The 17688-nt window shown below is 41.0% G+C and overlaps 1 protein-coding gene across 1 annotated transcript in view; it reads left to right on the top strand.

Annotated features, from left to right (window-relative positions):
* The window catches only part of LOC149621307 (uncharacterized), a 48991-nt gene extending 44311 nt beyond the window's left edge, over positions 1–4680 (top strand). Inside the window, exons 7-8 of the mRNA XM_089855426.1 lie at positions 3285–4061; positions 4134–4680. Coding sequence (XP_089711552.1) covers positions 3285–4039 — 755 coding nt within the window. The 3' untranslated portion in view covers positions 4040–4061; positions 4134–4680. The remainder of the gene's footprint in view (positions 1–3284; positions 4062–4133) is intronic.
* The last annotated feature ends 13008 nt before the right edge of the window (positions 4681–17688 follow it).

Here is a 17688-nt window from a genome sequence, read left to right as displayed (position 1 = left end):
GCAGTTTACAAATTGGAGCAAACGTATATGCTATATCCGGAACTCGTTCACAGTTCCATTATCGTTGTTAGGGTAAAGATGTACGCGGCGATCACCTACGAGAAATGTCTAGCCTCCTAATGACAGGACTTCCACCAAACTTTCACGCAATTGCCGGTTTTCTTTTCATTTACTGTGAATCAATCACCTTATATACTCTAAATTTGCAAAATTTGTTAAAGAGGCATACGCTTGAATTCAAACATCAACAATAGCTATGTTTAAAATGATTTTAGGAATAACGTTTCTTAGAATGCCTAAACTAATATCAGGAGTTCATAATAACCCCCCTTCGGGGGGGAAGTACGAAACTAGTTAAAAAGCCCGTAACAACAAAGTTTCGCCGTAAAGCTCAGCGGATTTATACACCGCTTAACTCCCAAAGAAATAGTTACCCACGCGCATTAATTTCCCATATTCCGGGTTAGCACTATTTTATCTTGTGATTTTGGGAGCGAAAATGGCTCGCGAGTCGCGTCTGTCGGCGCGGTCAGCCGCGGTGTACATTAAGCCTTGGCTAAGAAGTTGGCTTTGCGATGGTTTCTAGTTTTCTACAAAACATTTAAACGATAGTCATTAATGTTTTCTTGTGATATGTGTGAGAATTCCGTGGTTAAATTAAAACGGTATGGACAAATTGATTCCCAGTATCTTTAATATAAGAATTCCATCGTGTTTCTACATCCACATACTCGCCATTTTTCTTAACGACGGAGATCCCAGGCTCCCAGCCAAGTTTTGGAACGAAAACCAAGGAGTATAGATACTACCATAAGCATATAAAACCCCACCTACCGGTAAAATTTATAGGCTTATGATACTACTACAATCTATTGTAAAGTTGTATGTCCATCAACAGGCTAGTCCTTTATATGCGCAACGACAAAATCTTGTTGTTCGCGATTTTTACCATTAGCTCTATGGCAAGTTTCGTACTTCCCCCCCCGAAGGGGGGTTATTATGAACTCCTGCTAATATTAAGCTAAATTACTGACGATAAAAATAATCAATATAAATTATATTTAATTAAGAACGTCTCGACTCGTAGAGGTCTATTTTGGTTTCCCAACTTGTTGTTTATAAGGTCGTTTACTCATACTTAAAAAAAAACAATGAGTTTTCGTAGTGCGCTTGAATGTAACTGTATTTTTGATACTATATTGTAAATGACGTATGTGTCGTTTTTATATTTCATTAATAAATTTCTGTAGGGAAATTCAGGAAGAAACGTTCAACTCGGATCAAATATTGTGCTGAATATAAAAGGGGTCCACAACGTCACACAAAGATGGGTAACGAAGAAAAACCCTTCAAATGTGATCGGTGTGACTATGCAAGTACGTGGAAGAATAATTTGATCAAACACCAACGCATTCACAGTGGTGAAAAACCCTTCAAATGTGATCAGTGTGACTATTCAAGCACGCAGAAGAATACTTTGAAAAGACATCAACTCATTCACAGTGGTGAAAAACCTTTCAAATGTCATCAGTGTGACTATGGATGCACTCAGAAGAGTAATTTGATCAGACACAAACGCATTCACAGTGTGTGATCAGTGTGACTTTGCAAACACGTGGAAGAGTAGTTTAGTCGCACATCAACGTATTCACAGTGGTGAAAAACGCTTCAAATGTAATCAGTGTGACTATGGATATACGCAGAAGATTCATTTGATCCGACATAAACGTAGAAAACACATGTATGAATAGGTGGATGTATAGGACAAAAACCATATTTGCTCGTCTTCTGTAATTAATGGGCCGAAACTGTGGATGTATCAATTCATTAAATTTCTTCATTCTAAATTGTATTAACGGAAGCGCCTCTCATTTTCAGATAAAATAATCTTGGGGCACTATACCCTGTTGTAACAACTCCATTTTCAGATGTAATTTTATATTAAACGAAATAAAATTCAGGTAGAGCATGTTAAAATAAACCAGGTACTTTTTTCGAATTACGGTGTAATTTACCATTTTTCTAAATTACCGTTATTTTTGATGGATCTTCATTTGCGTCTTTAATTACTTTAACTTCGGGATCAGCTTTCAATAGAATCAACACAGACACGAAAATTGTCGAATTATAAACTTGTTTTTCCAGTACTGAGTAGGCGTAGTTGTTTGTTTGAATTTATCTTCGGTAACACTATTGGGAAGTTTTAGAAGTGGTTTGATTGAGTTCTTCTCTAGACTGGTAATGCGACGAACCCCTAGCCTGTTAAGAGCCTACTATTCTGGACCCGTAACGTATTTAACAAAACGTTCACACTTTTTTATGTTGCTTTTAAATTTGTGCATAACGTATATTTGAACTGTAGCACTTATGACTTTTCATCCTCTTGAATAATGAAAATAATAAAATGGCCCTCTTTCCCAAGGGTCTTTACTCATTTCTTATTATCGCTGGTAATTATTTTGACCAAAACTATTTTAACAAAGAGGGGGTGCCAGAACGCGATAAATTGGTAACTTGTCTTTAAGCGGCGTTACCTAGCATTTGATTCACTGAAAATCCGTTGAATATGGTTAGAGCAAAGAGAAGCTTAAAATACGGCCGTTCGATTTTTGAGCCAAGGTTTCTTCGACGTTTAAGTTGATGTTCATCCCCTTCTAATTGATATGCTCGTTTATTTATCAGTACGTATTTTATGAACGACGCTTCTTTTCATAAACACTGTGTTTTCGTTCGCCTCAGCATTACATTTTAATGAAGTTCCCTTGAATGTTACTGTATTAGTGTATTTTCGATACTAAATAAATGATATATGTCGTTTATAAGTTTTATATGTATAATTATTATCGTTAGGGGTAAGATTACAGGAACTGTCTACCCTCCACATGGCTAGACTTACGACAAATGTTCGCGCATCTATTCTTATCCCGCTCCTTAATGATTCATAACTATTATGAACCTCCTATTTTTGTAATTAAACAAGTCCTACATACTTTAGAATTAGTTTCATCGCGCAGTAAGTTCTAATGAACCTATCTTAAAACGATTTAACGAAAATTAATTTGCGAGCAAAGAAAAGTTAAAAGTACAACCTTTCGCATTTGCATTTATTAAAGTTTATCTTCATCCCCCTTTTTGTTGATATGCTCGTTTACTCTAGGCTAACGCCTCAATTGAACATCTCACCTTTTTTCTGCGTTTTCGTGCGCATTACCTTTTTTATGAAATTCGCTTGAATGGAAATGTATTTTTTGATACTTAATTTGTGTTTTTTATATTTTCTGTAGGTAAATTCGAGAAGAAACGTATAACGGGGACCAAATATTCAACTGAATATGAAAGGGGTCTACAACTTCGCGTTAGAAAGGGTAAAGAAGAAAAACGCTTCAAATGTGAACAGTGTAACTATGGATGCATTCACAGGGGTGAAAAACGTTTCAAATGTGATCAGTGTGACTATGCCAGCACAATGAAGTATAATTTGATCATCCATCAACGCGTTCACAGTGGTGAAAAACCGTTCAAATGTGATCAGTGTGGCTATGCATTCACGCAGACGAGTTCTTTGTACGCTCATCAACGCATTCACAGTGGGGTAAAACCCCACAAATGTGATCAGTGTAAATATGCCAGCACTAAGAAGAATAGTTTAATCATACATCAACGCATGCATAGCGGTGAAAAACCCTTCAAATGTGATCAGTGTGAATATAGATGTAGTCGGAAGAGTCATTTGATCGCACATCAACGCATTTACAGTGGTGAAAAACCCTTCAAATGTGATCAGTGTGAATATAGATGCAGTCGGAAGAGTCATTTGATCGAACATCAACACATTCACAGTGGTGAAAAACCCCACAAGTGTGATCAGTGTAAATATGCCAGCACTAACAAGAATACTTTAATCATACATCAACGGAGGCATAGCGGTGAAAAACCCTTCAAATGTGATCAGTGTGACTATGCGTGCGCGCGGAAGTATCATTTGACCTTACATAAACGACCATACAAAACTATGAGAACACACAGTTTCCAAGGATGATTTTTTATTTATAATATAAAATGTAAATTTTTACGCACGTTTTCGTATGAAGGGTTTTTGACAAGACTGACAACATAATGTTAATATTTTCCAGAGCCACATGACGTACCTCAAAGGGCGAATCATAATATAGAAGCACACTTGGCGTTTGCATATTATCTACTGTGGACAAAATTCTGCATTATTTTTCCTTAAGATGAACAGCAAGTTCTTGTTGGTGTCTCGCGTTGTTTTCTTACGGGTGGTAGCAATACTGGGAGCATCCAATGCTTAAAGTGGCATAGTCTTATATGTTGGAGTAGGATATTGTCACGAGTAGGAATTGACAAGGCGATATTGTAATAGAACGATAATGGTTTATTCGATTGAGTTTAATAAATACAGTAATAATAATAATAATGTACAGTGAACTAAATAACGCGTGGAAATTACGGAGACCGTGAGCGCGGGTAGTTCGGAAATACGGGCCGAGTAAGGCTACTCTTCTCCGGGGAGGTTCTAGCGTTCTAGGGCAAGCTTTTCAGCTTAATGCTTCCCAGTCGGCTAGGTCTCTTAGTAGGCTTGGCTTTTTCAGCCTAAATGTTTCCCACGAAAAAGTCCCCTTTCTAGAGGCGAGCCGGCCCTTTTATACCCTGGCCCCGCTCTGGGCGAGTCGCGCTCTGGCTGTTGGTTTTTCTCTCTCTGTCTGTCTTCTCTTCTCGATACCCGTCCCGCGGGGTTGGGGCTGACAGCTCCCTGTTAGAAAAAGAGCCGACTCGGCGACCAACTTCGTCGGCGAGAAAGGTGGCATCGTCGCGGTCGATGAAGTCCGTGATGAAATTGGGATCCGAAATACCACTTACGTTGGTGGGAGTCGGGGTACGCGGCGTGACGAGGGCGTCCGACGGTGAGAGGCGGTGAATTGGGTGGTCGAAGAAGTCCGGATCCGGGGCATCGCCTACGATGTATGGAGCCGGAGTGTAAGGCTTGGTAAGGTCATCCGCTGGTGTTTGGCGCTGGAGTCGACGGTCGGCCCGGCGTTGTCTTTTCTCCATGCGTTTAATAACACGGGGGTTAAGAGTGGCGATAGTCTCCAGGTGTTGAACATGTTGTTGAAAACGGGCACGACGTAATTTAGCCGAGGGTTTCATTCTAAAAAATGGTCTCGAGGGTCGGAAAGTAGAGCACTGACGTTAGATCTCGTCTTTAAAGAGGTGAGAAACGAAATGATGTTGTTTATCGTTTTCTAAACTCCAGGTGAATACCTATCGGGGCTAGTACGAGCGCGGGTTGACCGTCGAAGGCCCCCCGGGGGGTCTGCAGCTGCAGGGGAGGGTTGAATAGAGGAATTAGCGTGACTTTCGCTCACAGTAGAACGAGTTTCTGGAGCATCATCGGGAAAATATGGCCAGATGGTCGGTTTTTCCTGGAACTGGACTCGTCGTTCGGCCTTGAGAAAATCTTTCCGATGGGTGAAGGGTTTTAACCTTTCGACGGAGACTATATCGCTTCTACCCCCCGCAGAGGCGCGAATTTCAAAGTTATTCTCAGCTGTTTGGCGAATAATTTGGAAGGGGCCCGCGTATTGGTGGAGAAGCTTTTCTGATAAACCCGGTACCCGGCGAGGTGTTTTCAGGTAGACGAGGTCGCCCTCCTGGTAGGTTGCTTCCCGGCGTCGGAGGTCAAAGCGGGCTTTATCTTTACTCTGAGCTATGGCGTGGCGTTCGGCTGCTAATGAGCGAGCGCGTTCTGCATACAAAATGTTCTCGAAGCCGAACTGGGTTTTTACCGTTGACGACGGAAGCTGTAGCGCAGCATCCACGCGCAAGTCAGCTTCGTAGCCATGGAGCAAAAAGAAGGGGGAGTATCCGGTGGTAGCGTGAAGAGAGGTGTTGTACGCGAATACGAGGAAGGGCAAAAACCGATCCCAATCTTTATGATTGTTATTCACGTACTGGGACATCATATCCGCCAGTGTTTTATTAAATCTTTCCACGAGCCCATTTGTTCGAGGATGATACGCGGTGGTGCGTTTGTGATGGACGGTGTAGAGTTTGTTTATTTCATCCATGAGATGGTTTACATTCTCTGTACCCCTATCTGTGAGTAATTCTTTGGGAGCGCCGTACTTAAGCATGACGTCTTGTGTAAAGAACCGAGCAATTTCGTCAGCGGTCCCCCGAGGAATGGCTTTAGCGACTACCATGCGTGTACAGTAGTCGGTGCAGATAATTATGTGGATGTTACCGTCATGAGACTGGGGGAATGGTCCGAGTTTATCCATCCCTACCCGTTCGAAAGGCTTTAAAGTGGGCGGTATGGGTTGCAGTAGACCGGCGGGTTTCCCAGGATAGATTTTTTGTTGTTGGCACTGGTGGCAGGATTGCACGTAGTTAGCGACGTGGGCCAACATTTTGGGCCAAAAGAATCGGTTGCGGATGCGTTGCCAGGTACGGTTAAGACCTAAATGTCCAGCAGTGACGTCATCGTGTAAGGCAAAGAGAACAGCGTTCCGGATTTCTTTTGGGGCTACCAAAACGGACTTTTGGCCGTCTTCGGTGCGTATGCGGCGAAACAGGCAGCCGTTGTTGAGCTCGAAGCAGCGTGCAGTTCGGACGAGTTGTCTGGGTGCCGTCAACGGTTTAGTTTCCAGAAGGTGGATAATGGGACCCATGAACTTATCGTCGCGTTGCAATTGTGGGATGTCATATTGCGTTAGATCCAAGGGGTCCTTTGCTACCGGTGCTAGGAGAGAGTCATGGATGGCCGGAGCCGGTTCATATGGGCTTCGTGAAAGGGCATCAGCGTCCAGATGTTTGCGGCCGCTTTTGAATCGGATGGTGGGACTGAATTCTTGAAGAGTCAGTGACCACCGGGCCAATCGACCGTTTGGGTTCTTGACTGAGGTTAGCCAGCATAGCCCGTGATGGTCAGTGACGATGGTGAGTGGGCGCCCATAAACGTAAGGGCGAAATTTGTTGGTTCCAAAGACAATGGCGAGGCATTCCCGTTCGGTGGGGCTGTAATTTCTTTCGGCTGCATTCAATAATCGGCTGGCGTATGCTATAACCCGTTCTTGGTTGTTAATTCGTTGTTTGAGAATTGCACCAATTCCAAAGGCTGACGCGTCGGTGTGTATCTCAAATGGCTCGTTCCATTGAGGGTGACGGACGATGGGCGTGGAGACGAGGCAGTCCCGGAGATAGCGGAAGGCTTGGTCGGCTGCGAGACTCCAGACGAAGGGGTTGTCCTTTTTAGTCAGCTCGGTTAATGGTCTGGCAACACCGGCAAAATCCTGAATGAATCGGCGGTAGTACCCCGCGAGACCCAAGAATTGCTGCACTTGTTTGACGGTTTTAGGTGTATTGAATTTGGCTACGGCGTCTAGGTTGCGGGGGTCAGGCATGATCCCATTTCCGTCGATGACGTGTCCCAAGTAGCGGATGCGCGGTTGAGCGAAAGAACATTTGCTCGGCTTGATTTTCAAGTTCGCTTTTCGTAAGCAGGTTAATACTTGGTCTAGGTGGTGTAGATGCGAGTCAAAGGACTGGGAGAATATGATGATGTCGTCCAGGTACGCCATGGTGACCTGCCACATGAGGCTGCCTAGCGTCTTGTACATTAACCGTTGAAATGTTGCAGGGGCATTACACAGTCCCATGCCGAGGACATTAAATTCATACTGCCCGTCCGGAGTAACGAAGGCAGTTTTTTCTTTAATGGATTCCTCCAGTTCTACTTGAAAGTACCCGGAGGCTAAGTCTAAGGTGGAGAATAAAGTAGATCCAGCCAGTCGGTCAAGGGTGTCGTCGATCCGTGGCAGAGGGTGGACGTCCTTTTTCGTGATGGCGTTTAATTTTCGCCAGTCAACGCAGAAACGCCAGGTGCCATCTCGTTTCTTGATCAAGAGGACTGGGGCAGCCCACGGGCTACACGATTCACGAATGGTTCCATTATCGAGTAGCTTCTGTACTTCCTTGTGGAGGACTTCTCTTTCTTTTAGCGATTTCCGGTACGGGTGAGAACGGACGGGGGCGTTGTCACCAGTGTGTATTTGATGTCGGATGAGGGACGTTCGCCCCAGATCGCCTTCGAATTGAGAAAAGACGTCTGCATGTTGTTGCAAGAGGACGAGTAACCGTTCCTTGTCGGTGGCAGAGAGCTGGGCCCCCAGATCTAAGTCATTCGGGAGGTTGGTTTCCGGTTGTGCACTATCCGTATTTATGACGTTTAGTTCTATAACCTCGTGTGCCCGAGCCAGTTTAGCGTTACGCGGGAGAATTATTGGTCGATTGTGGGGGTTAGCCACCCGAACTAGAGCTTTCTCGTTTTCGAAAGTTGTCAGCGTTTTACACACAAGTAGCCCGAATCGTTGGTAAGTTGACGGGAGAGGTTCGATCAGGACGGAACCTGTTGTTTGCGAGGCTATAACTTCGAGGGCAAGTTCGGAGGATGGAGGGATGGTAATGTCCGCTACGTTTCGTACCAAATTGGAATGTTCGAAGAGGGTGTCCGGTAGGGGGAAGGACGCGCCGCCGATGGTGACAGAGCGATTTTTAAAACTAATCTCAACCTCGTTGTCATCGCAGAACTCGAGCCCAAGGAGGAGCTCGTAGTCAAAGTTGGCTATTATAAGGGCGTCGACCGGATACGGGGTCTGACCGATGTTGATGTTGAAGGTGGTGACCCCTAAGGGTGTGAGTAGGGTGCCGTCTGCTACACGAAGTTTAGTTGAGTCGGCAGGCCGGACGGGTAGGTTTAATTCTTGGACGACGGTAGGGTTGATTATATTTTTAGTGCTGCCGGAGTCGAGGATGAGGTTTAATTGTTTATTGTTTATGGTGCCGGGTAACGAAACTAGCTTGTTGGAAGGATTTAGGAGGAGCGGGTAGATAGACTTGGACGGCGAGGTACCTCCCTTTACGACCGTCGGGCCTCGTTTCCCGAAGTTCCATTGGGGTGAGGCGAGGGGCTGCGACCTCTGCGCCAGTCGGAGGACGTGCGGTTCGGTGCGAATGGCGAGGGACTTCGGTTTCTGGAGGCGTAATGAGGCGATGGCCGGAACGGGGATCGATTTCGGTTTTCGGTCGAGTACGAGCCAGACCGATTTGGCGGGGTGCCGAGATTTCTTGAGGAATAATGGTTATCGCCGTGGTTTCCCGCGCTGTATCGGTCCGCCTGAGTGGTCTCTCGACAGTAGGAGGCGTAATGGTCCTTGCGCCCACACTTGTAGCATGATAAGCCCGATGGGCTAGGGTCCCGGCGTCATGATGTGGACCGCAAAGAGTCCATTTCGCGACGCAAGTCCTTCATTTCCTGTCGCAAGGTGTCGAGTTCTCCGCTGGCGGTGGTTTGGTAAAGGGCAGGCGCGTATACTGGTACGGCAGGTGTTGTTTCGGTGGCGATGTGGGTCAGGAGCTCTAGAATTTTTCCCTCCGAGGTGCCGAGAGAAGATGGTGTCGTCATTTGAACGGAGCCGAGAAGATGTAGTTTAGTGAGGAAGTCCTGGGGGCTACTAGGACACATCAGGATCAGTTTATCACGGAGTTCCGGTATTAGTCCGCGGAGAAGAAAGTTCACTTTCTCCGACTGAGCCATGTTTGGGTTGGCCAGTGAGCAAAGAGTCATTGTGTCTCGGTAGTAGGTGACCGGATCGGTCCCCGGAAGTTGTCGATGAGCCAGTAATTCGTTAAATATGGCTTGGGGGGAGCGACCGAATTCGCTTAATAGGGCAGCTTTCCATTCTTGCCATGTGTTACGGGGTGTCGCAGCCGTTATCCGGACTTGGGTGGAATACCAAGCGAGCGACTTTCCCAGGAAGACAGACGGAAGCAAGGCAATGCGGTCGGCGTCAGTTTTTCCCGTCGTCTTCTGTTCGAATATGGTGATGAAATCGTTTACATCCTGTGTTTCCGGGTCGTATTTTGGTACGTCCCTTTGTAGCGTTAGGGCGCTGAGTGCCGCGGCAACAGCGGCTGCGATATCGGCGGCAGAGGCCATGGTGGCGGGTACGGCTTTAGTACCAGGCGATGGCCGGCGTCGGATCGGGTGCTCTAGGGCGGCGACCTCCGGAGCGAGATGGAGAATCCGACGGGATGTTCGCGGTGGAAGCTCGGAACGTTTTTCGGGTAGAGTCGGTAACTGAAGTTTTTCCGGAGATTCAGGCGCCGAATAGATTTCGGTATCGTCTGAGGAGTATTCCGAGCGCGGTGATTTAGAACGGGGGTGGCTACTCATAAGAGTGTAACAGAGCACGGTACGATCGTTGCCCGGCGTCTCCACCAGTTGTCACGAGTAGGAATTGACAAGGCGATATTGTAATAGAACGATAATGGTTTATTCGATTGAGTTTAATAAATACAGTAATAATAATAATGTACAGTGAACTAAATAACGCGTGGAAATTACGGAGACCGTGAGCGCGGGTAGTTCGGAAATACGGGCCGAGTAAGGCTACTCTTCTCCGGGGAGGTTCTAGCGTTCTAGGGCAAGCTTTTCAGCTTAATGCTTCCCAGTCGGCTAGGTCTCTTAGTAGGCTTGGCTTTTTCAGCCTAAATGTTTCCCACTAAGAGTCCCTTCGAAAAAGTCCCCTTTCTAGAGGCGAGCCGGCCCTTTCATACCCTGGCCCCGCTCTGGGCGAGTCGCGCTCTGGCTGTTGGTTTTTCTCTCTCTGTCTGTCTTCTCTTCTCGATACCCGTCCCGCGGGGTTGGGGCTGACAATATCTATAAACCAAGTAGAGTTAATAGGCCAAAATTGGCGTCAAAGTTCTAAGTAACGAGCAAACGCATTATGTTTCCGCTCGTTGCCGATAGATGGCTCTTTTAGTGAAAGTCTTTGGGTAGCTGCATTTCAGTTCTTTATAAGACTGATGGCGCCATCTAAGAGTAGCAATCGCATATCTTGTATTTATAGTTTAATAATTTTCATGCATTAAAGTATATTGGAAAATTACAATAAATACCAAATGAAATCGGTAAAATATTTCAATAAAAAATATTATGGTTTGACTTTAAAGAATTCTTCAACGGATCATTCTCATAACCGACAAAAAGGGTAGACACAGAACATTGCAAACAAGATGGACTCGTCCATCGTTATACTCCGCTGTAATTCAAAACTCTACTTCTATACGATTCTTAGCAGTGCATCGTCGTGCAACCTTGGAAGCCGTATATTTTATACGTAAAAGAGCCCGATCTCTATGCGAAAACATACGTTTCTAAGGCTGTAGCTCATTCTTCAAGGTACATGGATTATACTACCTTCGCAGACATTTTCCGAAAAACAAAGCATAAATTATAAAATCTAGATGTATGGTTGTCTTAACCATGGAGCAATAAAAGTAAAGGACATGACTCTCATAACTTTAGAAAATACGACGTGAAAGAGTGCGAGCTCGTGGTGGAGACCAAGGCTTACCAGTTATCTTGAAAATGCACCAACAGCAACATATCGATTTTATTAGAATTTATTGTCTTTGTAAAAACGTGCATTTTTATCATATAAATAACGATTAAGCCAAACTTCTTTAACAAATAGATTTGTCCAGTATTTTGTTGCTCAATAAATTTATCCAATATTTTGTTGCTCAATAAATTTATCCAATATTTTGTTGCTCAATAAATTTATTCAATATTTTGTTGCTCAATAAATTTATCCAATATTTTGTTGCTCAATAAATTTATCCAATATTTCGTTGTTCAATAAATTTATCCAATATTTTGTTGCTCAATAAATTTGTCCAATATTTTGTTGCTCAATAAATTTGTCCAATATTTTGTTGCTCAATAAATTCGTCCAATATTTTGTTGCTCGATAAATTCGTCCAATATTTCGTTACTCGATAAGTTTGTCCAATATTTTGTTGCTCAATAAATTGGTCCAATATTTTGTTGCTCGATAAATTCGTCCAATATTTCGTTACTCGATAAGTTTGTCCAATATTTTGTTGCTCGAGAAATTTGTCCAATATTTTGTTGCTCAAGAAATTTGTCCAATATTTTGTTGCTCAATAAATTTGTTCAATATTTTGTTGCTCAATAAATTTGTCCAATATTTTTTTGCTCAATAAATTTGAAAAATATTTGGTTGCTCAATAAATTTGTCCAATATTTTGTTGCTCAATAAATTTGTCCAATATTTCGTTGCTCAAGAAATTTGTCCAATATTTTGTTGCTCAATAAATTTGTCCAATATTTTGTTTCTCAATAAATTTGTCCAATATTTTGTTGCTCAATAAATTTGAAAAATATTTTCTTATTCAAAAAATTGAAAAGTGGAACTCTGACAAATATCATGGTAGAAAAATATTATTTTTTTTGACGTCTGCCAACTCAGTTTAAAAAATTTCTTCTGTAAAATTCGTACTGTAGAAGGCAAAGCAACCTTTGAAGAGATATATTTTACATGGGAAAGAGCGGTTCTCTATGAGAAGATTCACGATTTCAAAGGATGATTCTTACTTTTTAATATGATGTAGTTAGTCTTCGTAGTTCGTACATTTTTTTGACAAGTTTGACTAGACAATATCCTTTCTTTTCCAAACCTCGAAATGATTCACATAAAAGCACGCTTGGGCTTTGCGTTATTATTCAGAAACCTTCCGTGAAAGATTCTCTACTGTCCAAGAAATTCTACATTATTTTGCCTTCAAGATGAACAGCAAGTACTTTGTGGTCTTTTGCGTTTCGTTGCTGGTGGTAGCAATGGGAGCATCCAATGCCGAAAACGGTACGCTTTACTAAATTTTATAGTTTGTAGACTGATAAAGGAAAAAGTCCCGTAACAGTCCAGAGGGTGATTAAATCTCAAACGCTATTTAATTGCACTTAAATATTATTTCTGAAATACTAGTTAATTTTAATCTGATTAAAATCACTTAAAGAGTAAATTCACGTTAAATTCTAAGCGCTAAAGAGCACTAAAGAGTAAATTCACGTTAAATTCTAAGCACTAAAGAGCACTAAAGAGTAAATTCACGTTAAATACTAAGCACTAAAGAGTAAATTCACGTTAAATTCTAAGCACTAAGGAGTAAATTCACGTTAAATTCTAAGCACTAAAGAGTAATTTCACGTTAAATTCTAAGCGCTAAAGAGCACTAAAGAGTAAATTCACGTTAAATTCTAAGCGCCAAAGAGCACTAAAGAGTAAATTCACGTTAAATTCTAAGCACTAAAGAGTAAATTCACGTTAAATTCTAAGCACTAAAGAGTAAATTCACGTTAAATTCTAAGCACTAAAGAGTAAATTCACGTTAAATTCTAAGAACTAAAGAGTAAATTCACGTTAAATTCTAAGCACTAAAGAGTAAATTCACGTTAAATTCTAAGAACTAAAGAGTAAATTCACGTTAAATTCTAAGCACTAAAGAGTAAATTCACGTTAAATTCTAAGAACTAAAGAGTAAATTCACGTTAAATTCTAAGCACTAAAGAGTAACTTCACGTTAAATTCTAAGCGATAAAGAGTAAATTAAATTCACGTTAAATCCTAAGCACTAAAGAGTAAATTCACGTTAAATTCTAAGCACTAAAGAGTAAATTCACGTTAAATTCTAAGCACTAAAGAGTAATTTCACGTTAAATTCTAAGCACTAAAGAGTAAATTCACGTTAAATTCTAAGAACTAAAGAGTAAATTCACGTTAAATTCTAAGCACTAAAGAGTAAATTCACGTTAAATTCTAAGAACTAAAGAGTAAATTCACGTTAAATTCTAAGAACTAAAGAGTAAATTCACGTTAAATTCTAAGCACTAAAGAGTAACTTCACGTTAAATTCTAAGCGATAAAGAGTAAATTAAATTCACGTTAAATCCTAAGCACTAAAGAGTTAATTCAAGTTAAATTCTAAGCACTAAAGAGTAAATTCACGTCAAATTTAATCTGGGAAATCATTAGCGAAAACATTTTCTGCTATGGTAGCCTTAACAATGTACCTTTAAACCTCGATGTGCCCGCTTAGAAACGACATATGTTGCCGTAGAGATAAGCTCTATTTTACATGTAAAATCAGGGATAGATGTAATTTTGGAAGCAGGAATGGAGAACGGTTAGTATTTACTTCAGTTATTCCGACTCATAGCGCTGTATAACGGGTCCGGGACTTTGACGCACGCCCAGATTACTCTGTTCTCCATTCCTACTTCTAAAATTAAAGGCCGACTTCCATCGAAAAGAGTTCTAGCGAACTGAAAACCGAGCACAGAGATGAACAATGGGGCGACCGTGTCGATTTTCGAATCCCCGCTGGGGTGAAAGTTGGAAGGGTTCTAGCTAACTGAAAGCCGTGCAATGTGGTTCTAGCGAACTGAAGAAACGCAATAGAGAATTTCCTTCAGGGGAAAGTAAAAATTCGAGAGGAAATAAATTTAAAAGGATTTCTATTGTTCATCTTCAGTTCGCTAGAACCACATTGCACGGCTTTCAGTTAGCGAGAACCCATCCAACTTTTGCCCCCCAGCGGGGCTTCGAAAATCGGCACGGTCGCTTCATTGTTAGTCTCGATGCTCGGTTTTCAGTTCGCTAGAACCCTTTTCGCTGGAAGTCGGCCTTTAAATCTATCCCTGAACAGGGATTTTAAAAAATTACTCTTTTTGCCTTTATAGTTGCAAATAAAAAGGGAGAAATGATAAGGAATAAAAGATCCGAATTGCGCTCGTCAGCCTACTTAGTTAAAATGCTGAAAGGTGATGTTAGCTGTTGTTTCGGTCGATGTTGCCCCACTTGTTGCGGTACATGGTAAAGATTCGCGCTAAGAAATAGCAGCTAGGTGGTGGGAAATATATTAAATGGTATATAAACGCTATGGTGTAATGGAACTGTTTTTGGCATTATTGAAAACAAACAAATAAATAGACGCAATATTATGTATTCCAATAAAAAACAATTAAAACGTTATAATTAAATTTAAAACAGTTTCAAATATTCTTATAAATATTGTAAATGTAATGAGTATTTTTCCGCAATAAAAACCTTATAGTGCAACGCAATAAATATTCTATTTTTAAAACCTCACCTAACCTAATCTTACTATCATTTCAACAATTAAACAAAGTAAAATAAACAGTAATTTAAAATTCACCTATTTCAAAATTGATATTAAAGGAAATTGGGTTGTCAGAGATCTTCTATGATCGTACTGAAGTCTTGAAGAATCAAAGGTCAAGGGGTCAATGTTTGGAAGTAAAAATACCCACTCCTTTGATCTTTAAGTATCAATAAATCACGCGCAATTTACTAACAAAAGTCATGGGGTCATAACCCGTATCAGGGTCCCTTTCGAGTTCTCTACCTTTGATAATTAAGGCATTTCGAGCTTTTGCTACTGTTCCATTTATCTATTCTATATTTATATAAATCAAAGTCCTGTCTGACTGATAATCAACGCCATTTAAAAAGATGGCAACAAATCGAACCCAAAAGACCATTCTGCCCGTAAAGGAAACCAGTGTACTAAATATTTGTGAAATCGGTTGAAACGCGCGGACTTTGTTGCATAGAGAAGTTTTTTTTACATTTCTGGTCGCCATTTTTTAAGATGGCGGCGGATTGGAAAAATCATTCTTAGTACGCGCCTACTACTTATGAGTAACGTTCCTGCAAATTTTCAGCCTTCTAGGGCTAGCGGTTAGGGCTGGGCGTTGATTATCAGTCAGTCAGTCAGTCAGTCAGATTTATAGAGATAGAAGTTATACATTTTCGATTCTCGAAATTGATAATTTCCCATAGAACCACTCCACTGTACATCAGTCCTATAATTAACCTCACTTTTTTATAACACCCTGTATATTACTTTTAACATGTGGATTATGGATATCTTCAGCTTCAATGGCAAAAAAATCAATCAACAATTTTTTAAAATTGCCAATGACATTCTTCTCGACACACCTGTGGCCGTACATCGTATGGTATCGTTCCTTTCAACCGAATTCCCAATGGACCGAAATCCCATTCGACCGAATATCCCGCAATGATTTTAGATTTCCAGCCCAATGGCTATATTCCCGATGGACCGAAATCCCAATCGTCCGAATATGCCCCTAAAAAATACATGAATATAACTTGAAACACTGTAGCCGTCAACGATTCGGTGGTGTAGTGGATACGATGTTGGACTGCGAAGCGATAGGTTGTTGGTTCGAATCTCCGAAAGGTATGTTAATAATATTAAAAGTAAATGTTTCGTGATACTAATTAAATCGCTCACTTTCAAGGCAAGAGATATATAGAATTAATAAACTAATTAAATCGCTCACATTCATTCCTTTCAAGGCAAGAGATATATAGAATTAATAAACAAATTGTGCTTAAAATGAAGTACAGTCTTAATGGTAGTTCCATCAATGTCTTTAAATTTTAAATTAAAATTTTAATATTTTGGTTTCGGGTGGGTTAGGTTAGGTTAGGTTAGGTTAGGGTAGGTTAGGTTAGGTTTGGTTAGGTTAGCTTAGCTTAGCTTAGGTTAGTTTAGGTTTGGTTTGGTTTGGTTCCAATAATTCGTTGACACCTTTTCCAAAATATTCTCCCTTTAAATAGCTACCACCTTTTCCAAAACATTCTCCTATTAATTAGCTGCCACCTTTTCCAAAAGATTTTCCTATTAATTAGCTGCCACCTTTTCCAAAATATTCTCCTATTAATTAGCTGCAACCTTTTCCAAAACATTCTCTTACTAATTAGCTACCACATTTTCCAAAATATTCTCTTACTAATTAGCTACCACATTTTCCAAAATATTCTCCTTTTAACTAGCTACCACCTTTTCCAAAATATTCTCCTTTTAATTAGCTACCACCTTTTCCAAAACATTCTCCTATTAATTAGCTGCCACCTTTTCCAAAATATTCTCCTATTAATTAGCTGCAACCTTTTCCAAAACATTCTCCTACTAATTAGCTGCCACATTTTCCAAAATATTCTCCTTTTAATTAGCTACCACCTTTTCTAAAATATTCTCCTATTAATTAGCTGCCACCTTTTCCAAAAGATTTTCCTATTAATTAGCTGCCACCTTTTCCAAAATATTCTCCTATTAATTAGCTGCCACCTTTTCCAAAATATTCTCCAATTAATTATCTGACATCTTTTCCAAAATATTTCTATTATTGCTAATAAATTGTTCGTGGTAAGAGGCGGGCTTTTAATACTCATATAAATAATATTTTTACCTCCAAACAAGGTTGGGTTGGGTTAGGTTAGGTTACGTTTGGTTAGGTTAGGTTAGGCTAGGGTAGGTGAGGTTCGCCGTAATTAAAACGTAGTTAAAATAAGTGCAGTAATACATTTTCAACTCACATTTATTTTAACAATAATAAGTTGTGAAATTAAAAATATATTTAATGCAAAACCACACAGTATGTCTTCTTCCAGTTCAATAGAATTTCGGTCCAATGGGACTATAATAAAATCGCACCTTTGGCTACATTCGGTCGAATGGTACTATAATAAAATCGCACCTTTGGCTACATTCGGTCGAATGGGACCCCAAAAAAACCCCTTCTGTCGAATGGGAATTCGGTTCAATGGGACCAAAGCCATCGTATACCCAAAGTAATTTTAACCGAGTTTTTTTTAAACCAAACAATTCACAAAGGCTCGTTATCATCACGCTCTCCATATGAAAGGGTGTTTGTGCTATAAGAACCTGCGCCTTCTGGATCTCATCACT

This window comes from Phalangium opilio, unplaced genomic scaffold, assembly GCF_054372755.1.
Source record: "Phalangium opilio isolate 3A_F unplaced genomic scaffold, DU_Popi_V2 ptg000209l_1, whole genome shotgun sequence".
NCBI lineage: Eukaryota > Metazoa > Arthropoda > Arachnida > Opiliones > Phalangiidae > Phalangium > Phalangium opilio.
This window is presented reverse-complemented; position numbering and strand designations above follow the sequence as displayed.